Source organism: Lucilia sericata, unplaced genomic scaffold, assembly GCF_015586225.1.
Source record: "Lucilia sericata isolate MDLA Ls3-8-SP2 unplaced genomic scaffold, ASM1558622v1 Contig001131F_arrow, whole genome shotgun sequence".
Lineage (NCBI taxonomy): Eukaryota > Metazoa > Arthropoda > Insecta > Diptera > Calliphoridae > Lucilia > Lucilia sericata.
Window position 1 is genome coordinate 1 of NW_023995102.1, and position 7,990 is coordinate 7,990.

A 7,990-nucleotide genomic window follows, 5' to 3' on the forward strand; every position below is an offset into this window, starting at 1 on the left:
ATAGAATACAAGGTGGTTCGAAACCACTAAAATTTATTTGGCTCGCATAGCTATCAAGTTGCTTAATGAATATGCAATTGCTATCTTATAATTTGTTTTAATTTAAACATTATATAAGAAAAAAATCTTTATTTGGGCTACATCAACGTTAGCAACTAATGAAATCAGCTGTTTTTCAAAAACGATTTTTGAGTACATATGTATGTATGTTATGTATGTATGTATGTATGTATGTATGCACAGAAATACAAATGTTTTTAGTTTTTGTATCATATTTTAAATAATAACAAATTTTTTATATTCTATTTGCAATACATATCGTTACCATAATTTAAAAAAGGTCTACGTGCCAAATTTCATCAATTAAGATTGAAAATTGTGTCCTGTACCATGCTCATAAGATACACATGGTAGATGACGGATATGGCTTAATGGAATCAGAAAATGCCGATGCCGATATCTTAAGATCGATGTAGGACCAAAAGTTTTCAGCGTTGTATACAACATAAAATTAAATGTTGAATACGACATTTTTACTTAAGGTATAGATAGTGATAGATAGATAGATAGATATATAGATAGATAGATAGATAGATCGATAGATAGATCGATAGATAGATATAATAGATAGATAGATAGCTCGTCGCTAGCTCCTCGATCGCTCGATCGATACTCGATAGATCGCTCGCTAGATAGATAGATCCTCGCTCGCTCGCTCGCTCGCTCGCTCTCGATCGCTCCTAGCTCGCTCGCTCGCTTCGCTCGCTGCTCGCTCGCTCGTCTCGCTCGCTCGCTCGCTCGCTCGCTCGCTCGCTCGCTCCTCTCGCTCGCTCTGCTCGCTCGCTCGCTCGCTCGCTCGCTCGCTCGCTCGCTCGCTCGCTCGCTCGCTCGCTCGCGCTCGCTCGCTCGCTCTCTCGCTCGCTCGCTCGCTCGCTCGCTCGCTCGCTCGCTCGCTCGCTCGCTGCTCGCTCGCTCGCTCGCTCGCTCGCTCGCTCGCTCGCTCGCTCGCTCGCTCGCTCGCTCGCTCGCTCGCTGCTCGCTCGCTCGCTCGCTCTCGCTCGCTCGCTCGCTCGCTCGCTCTCGCTCGCTCGCTCGCTCGCTCGCTCGCTCGCTCGCTCGCTCCTGCTCGCTCTCTCGCTCGCTCGCTCGCTCGCTCGCTCGCTCGCTCGCTCGCTCCTCGCTCGCTCGCTCGCTCGCTCGCTCGCTCGCTCGCTCGCTCGCTCGCTCGCTCGCCTCGCTCGCTCGCTCGCTCGCTCGGCTCGCTCGCTCCGCTCGCTCGCCTCGCTTCGCTCGCTCGCTCGCCTCGCTCGCTCGCTAGCTCGCTTCGCTCCTCGCTCCCTCGCTCGCTCGCTCGCTCGCTCGCTCGCTAGCTCGCTCGCTCGCTCGCTCTCCTCGCTCGCTCGCTCGCTCCTCGCTCGCTCCGCTCGCTCGCTCCTCGCTCGCTCGCTCCTCGCTCGCTCCTCGCTCGATCGCTAGCTCGCTCGCTCGCTCTCGCTCGCTCGCTCGCTCGCTCGCTCGCTCGCTCGCTCGCTCGTCGCTCGTGCTCGCTCGCTCTCTCTCGCTCGCTCGCTCGCTCGCTCGCTCGCTCGCTCGCTCTCTCGCTCGCTCGCTCGCTCGCTCGCTCTCTCGCTCTCTCGCTCGCTCGCTCGCTCGCTCGCTCGCTCGCTCGCTCGCTCGCTCGCTCGCTCGCTCGCTCGCTCGCTCTCTCGCTCGCTCGCTCGCTCGCTCGCTCGCTCGCTCGCTCGCTCGCTCGCTCGCTCGCTCGCTCGCTCGCTCGCTCGCTCGCTCGCTCGCTCGCTCCTCGCTCGCCCGCTCGCTCTCTCGTCTTGTCGTCCCTTCTCTTTCTTCCTTTCGCCGGCGGTCCCTTTGCCCCCCCCTCCTTCCTTCCTGCCCTCGTTTCCCCCCTTTCCGTCGCCCCCTGTCGCCTTTCCCCGCCCCACCCTCCTTCTCTCCCTTCCCCCCATTCCCCCCTCCTCCTGGCCTCTCTGCCCTTCTTCCCCTCGTTTGTGCGCTTTTCATCCCCCATACAACCCCTTCATTTTGAAAAATTTAAAAGAGCAACGTCTGTATGCCGAATATATTTTATACCATCCACTTTTATGATATATCAAAAATATGGTAGAAAATAGAGGTTATTGGAAAATTTTAACTCATATCTCAACCATTTATGGCACAGAATTCGATTATTTTTGTACATTACAAGTGATTTAATAAACAAAATAAACACATTACATATTTGTTTGCATGAAAAAAGAATTAAAAATTTTGTATACTGCTATTGTTTGCCCACCAATGTTTACACTTTTAGATACTGCCTATGAATTCGCCATGAAACTGCCTGAACTCAAATAACAACACAAAAATTATCTTTATTTATTATAGCTATATTTACTGGAAAAAATCTATACATATATGTAAATGTAGAGCAAAAGAAAAATTAAATTATAAAAACAACTAAGTAAAGACATGTTAGCAGTGACATGATTTACAAAAATTCTTAGATTCACTTTCATTTTTCTGATTTTTTTTGCAAGTATTGATTCGTCCGTCTTTAGCAAACAAGTTTTATTTGGGAATACATATGTATATAAAATAATTCAATTTGTTAAACATATTTTTCACTCACCTTTGTGTTTTGGTTCCAGCTGTGGATTTGCCATTTTATTTATCACTTTTTTATAAAAGCAATCTTATTTTCACACTTTATGCCGGTTGGTTTCTCTAGAGTCCAGAGAATGTTGCTGCTAAACTGAAATTATTTTCCTAGTGGGTCTGCTTTTTATAGCAATATTATTTATTCTTAATTCCTTTTTATAATATTTTAATTTTTAATATTTTCTTTTGTGCAAATTTTTATTTTCTTGTTTAATTTCCTTATCAGTTTTGTTTTTGCTTTATTTTTTCAGCCGGTTATTTGTTGTTATTTTTCTGTTTTATTGCTTTGTTTATCAGTGTTCGGGATAAAGAGCTTGCGAAAGCTTTAGTAATGTACATATTCATAAGTATAGGTTTGTGTCTAAGCAAAGTTAGTGTGTGTCTCATATAATATTATTTACGAAAGTATTTTCTAAATTAACCGTTACATTTTAAAATAATATTTAAAATTAGAAATTGTTATTCTTTATATTATAGAAAAATTAACTCTTTAGTACACTTAAAACATATTATAATTTTTTGCTAGACTATAGACTAGACTATAGACTAGACTATATACTAGACTATAGACTAGACTATAGACTAGACTATAGACTAGACTATAGACTAGACTATAGACTAGACTATAGACTAGACTATAGACTAGGCTGTAGACTAGACTATAGACTAGACTATAGACTAGACTATAGACTAGACTATAGACTAGACTATAGACTAGACTATAGACTAGACTAGACTAGACTAGACTAGACTATAGACTAGACTATAGACTAGACTATAGACTAGACTATAGACTAGACTATAGACTAGACTATAGACTAGACTATAGACTAGACTAGACTACTATAGACTAGACTATAGACTAGACTATAGACTAACTAGACTATAGACTAGACTAGACTATATACTATAGACTAGACTATAGACTATACTATAGACTAAACTATAGCTAGACTATAGACTAGACTATAGACTAGACTATAGACTAGACTATAGACTAGACTATAGACTAGACTATAGACTAGACTATAGACTAGACTAGACTATAGACTAGACTAGACTATAGACTAGACTATAGACTAGAACTATAGACTAGACTATAGACTAGACCTATAGACTAAACTATAGACTAGACTATAGACTAGACTATAGACTAGACTATAGACTAGACTATAGACTAGACTATAGACTAGACTATGAGACTAGACTATAGACTAGACTATAGACTAGACTATAGACTAGACTATAGACTAGACTAGTAGACTAGACTATAGACTAGACTATAGACTAGACTACAGACTAGACTATAGACTAGACTATAGACTAGACTATAGACTAGACTATAGACTAGACTATAGACTAGACTATAGACTAGACTATAGACTAGACTATAGACTAGACTATAGACTAGACTATAGACTAGACTATAGACTAGACTATAGACTAGACTATAGACGAGACTATAGACTAGACTATAGACTAGACTATAGACTAGCTACTAGACTATAGACTAGACTATAGACTAGACTATAGACTAGACTATAGACTAGACTATAGACTAGACTATAGACTAGACTATAGACTAGACTAAGACTAGACTATAGACTAGACTATAGACTAGACTATAGACTAGACTATAGACTAGACTATAGACTAGACTATAGACTAGACTTAGACTAGACTATAGACTAGACTATAGACTAGACTATAGACTAGACTATAGACTAGACTATAGACTAGACTATAGACTAGACTATAGACTAGACTATAGACTAGACTATAGACTAGACTATAGACTAGACTATAGACTAGACTATAGACTAGACTATAGACTAGACTATAGACTAGACTATATAGACTAGACTATAGACTAGACTATAGACTAGATTATAGTAGACAGTTTGTAAGTTCGAAATGTACCAAAAATGTCCCGGGGATTTCACGGTATTTTTCGATATAAAAAAGTACTAGTGCACTAATTGTCCATGGCATAATAACGGACATTTTAAAAATGTTTACTCAAAATTATATTATTTTAATAAAACCGTAAAATAAATTAAGTATGTATTCGTATTATTAAAGTCTTTATAATCTTTGTTAAATAAAATCTCTGTAGTATGCAGCATTTTCCTTATAAATCGGAATTTGTTATATAACGATTACCCTCCGAGTGTATACCACTATAGGTTTGTTCAGATGGGAAGAAGCTAAGAAAAAAGTTTATATATTTTTAACAATAAATAGTTATACATATTATAAAACTCCTTACCACAAAGCACTGCACAATTGTTGTTTCTAATAGTTTGAGAATTCTGTTGTCGTTCTAGTTGAATTGGCTGTTAGAAAACTTTTTAATTTCGACCACAAATCTTTGGGAGTTGATGTCAAAAGTTGTTGTTGGTGTTGTTTTTGTTTTGTAAAGACTGGTGTCGATGTTGCTCTTGTAGTTGATTAGTTTGTGCAGAAGTTTTTAAATGCACAGCAGTATCCAAAGAAAAATGATCAAGAAATTTTAAATTTGGCAATGAATGCAGTAGAACGGTTCTTAAAGAAAGTGAAATTGTAAATATTGTTTTACTTTTTATTAAAATGTTCAATTATTTACCTATAATGATTATATTCATACGGCACAAATTCACAGAATGGCTGCAGTAATAAATTATCGGGACACATGGCATTGCCATGCAAACTTAAGTACTCCACATTGGGAAAAATACGCTGTAAAATGCTTGCTGTCGATTGCAAATCACTCAACTGTAACGATTTTTAATTGTGTCAATGTAATTTTTATTCAATTAATTTTATAACTTCAGATTCACCTCATTTTTGTTTAACATTAAAGTGTGTAAATTGGTCAATGGCCTCTGTAGTTTTTCAAAATGTGCCTCTCTCAAACGATTGTCATCCATGATTAGACATTTTAAATGGGGAAATTCATAGAGCCATGTTAGATTGTTAATACGATTATGACTTAAATCTAAATATTCAGTACAATGTGCATATGACGCAACAGTGGCAGAGTCAAGACATCTCAAATTACGATGCGATAGGTTTAACTGTAGTTTGTGTATGAATGTGATAAAAGCAAGTGGAAAGAAGAAAAAAAAAAAATTAAATGAAGTTAGAGTGCTTTTTTTGGAATTCATAAAACGAATCTTAAATACCCTTCAACAATTGCAATTTTATCTTCAATTAAGCAAATATCTTACTGGCAATTATGGGAAAAGTTTGCATCATCTTCATTTTGGTTTTTAAGAAATTTATTATTTTCTTAATTTCAAAAAATTTAAGAATATATGTATAAGTTTTGTCAGTATCTTAAATTAAATGCATTTCTTATTATATATTTTTCCCGAATTTGTAGACATTTTAAGATTTTGATTTATGATTACGAATGTCTGCGAAAGTGTGTGAACCTGGAAGTGCGATAAGAACTTTTATTTAAAACAGTTTTTTAAAATATATACATAAATATTTTTCCAACTATGTATATAGAACTAAAATTTTAATTAAAATTACCTATGTATGTACCAAAGTAGTACACTTTTCTAAATGATTGAGCAACGCAGAATCCGACTCTGATATTTGATCATAAAGTTATAACGAAGACACCTTACTCATCAACTTTGTCCAGTCATCTGAAAATTAAACCTGTCGTCTTTAAAATAATAATAAGGTTTAACTTCTGTAATACATTGGTCTCTTGATTTCGATTTTTTGTTGGGCTGTGTTTAAGTTCCTATTCTAAACAGTTATAAATATAAATATTTAAAGGTGTTGAGTTGACATTTCAAAATTATATTTTGCTTACAAGCTGAATACAAGAAGTAGTGACAGTTGAAAATGTGCTTATCAGCTCTGACAACTTATTGTAAACAAAGGGGCAGAACAGCTGTCATTTATTTTATTACATGATATATTTTTAAAAGCTTTTTTAATGTGTAATGAAATTGAAACACAGAATAACATTATGTTAATATTTTATCGCTTTTAATTTTATGATATAAACCACACATACACTTTCTCACTTTAAATGTTTGTTACCAATCAATCAGACTAACTAATAACACTTTCTAAGCAGTTGAAGGGTACTTTAAGAAAAGTCATTTTGTATTCATGAAAAAAAAGAACTCACCTGCTTTTTGTTTGCATCGTAGTAATTTTCATATAAATTATCCATTGTATTTAGTTATTTTTCTATAAACTACATAATATACATATGTAAAATATCAATTATTGAATTTATTATCTTTGTTCCGTTTCGAAATAACACAGATTTCACTTTTGTTCTAAAATAATAATGAGTGGAATAATGAATGTGTTTTGTTTATTTTCTTATGTTCTTCTCTAAAGAATCTTCACCATCGCACTGATACACTTTTCAGATAGATTACTTTTCAATTTACCAATGTGAAAAAGCTCTTTTTTGTTTTTATTGTGTTTACCTTTTTTAGAGACTTTTCTCTTTCTCTCAAGCACTCACTTAAGTGATATTATTTTGGTTAAGTAAAAAAGCTTTTTTATAAAGCATTTTGTCACTAGAGGGCTCCAAACTAGCTAATTATTGATCGTTACTGATGTATAAAAATCCAGTACTGACAACCTGTAAAAACGGTTTATTTTAAACCGTTTAGTCTATAGTCTATTCTATAATCTAGTCTATAATCTAGTCTACAGTTTAGTCTATAATCTAGTTTAGTCTATAGTCTAGTCTATAGTCTAGTCTATAGTTTAGTCTATAGTCTAGTCTATAGTCCAGTCTATAGTCTAGTCTATAGCCCAGTCTAGTCTAGTCTAGTCTATAGTCTAGTCTAGTCTAGTCTAGTCTAGTCTAGTCTAGTCTAGTCTAGTCTAGTCTAGTCTAGTCTAGTCTAGTCTAGTCTAGTCTAGTCTAGTCTAGTCTAGTCTAGTCTAGTCTAGTCTAGTCTAGTCTAGTCTAGTCTAGTCTAGTCTATAGCCCAGTCTATAGTCTAGTCTATAGTCTAGTCTAGTCTATAGTCTAGTCTATAGTCTAGTCTATAGTCTAGTCTATAGTCTAGTCTATAGTTTAGTCTATAGTCAAGTCTATAGTCTAGTCTATAGTCTAGTCTATAGTCTAGTCTATAGTCAAGTCTATAGTCTAGTCTATAGTCTAGTCTATAGTCTAGTCTATAGTCTAGTCTATAGTCTAGTCTATAGTCTAGTCTATAGTCTAGTCTATAGTCTAGTCTATAGTCTAGTCTATAGTCTAGTCTATAGTCTAGTCTATAGTCTAGTCTATAGTCTAGTCTATAGTCTAGTCTATAGTCTAGTCTATAGTCTAGTCTATAGTCTAGTCTATAGTCTAGTCTATAGT

At 36.6% G+C, this 7,990-nt stretch overlaps 1 protein-coding gene across 1 annotated transcript; it reads right to left on the minus strand.

Annotated features, from left to right (window-relative positions):
* Window positions 1–4,646: 4,646 nt before the first annotated feature.
* LOC119610165 (leucine-rich melanocyte differentiation-associated protein-like) lies at window positions 4,647–6,852 on the minus strand. The gene is made up of 5 exons (XM_037965292.1): window positions 6,791–6,852; window positions 5,475–5,711; window positions 5,261–5,409; window positions 5,044–5,199; window positions 4,647–4,862 (listed from the first exon to the last, which is right to left on the minus strand). The coding sequence occupies exons 1-5, from the start codon at window positions 6,833–6,835 to the stop codon at window positions 4,787–4,789; spliced, it is 663 nt and encodes a 220-aa protein (XP_037821220.1). The 5' UTR covers window positions 6,836–6,852; the 3' UTR covers window positions 4,647–4,786.
* Between the last annotated feature and the right edge of the window lie 1,138 nt (window positions 6,853–7,990).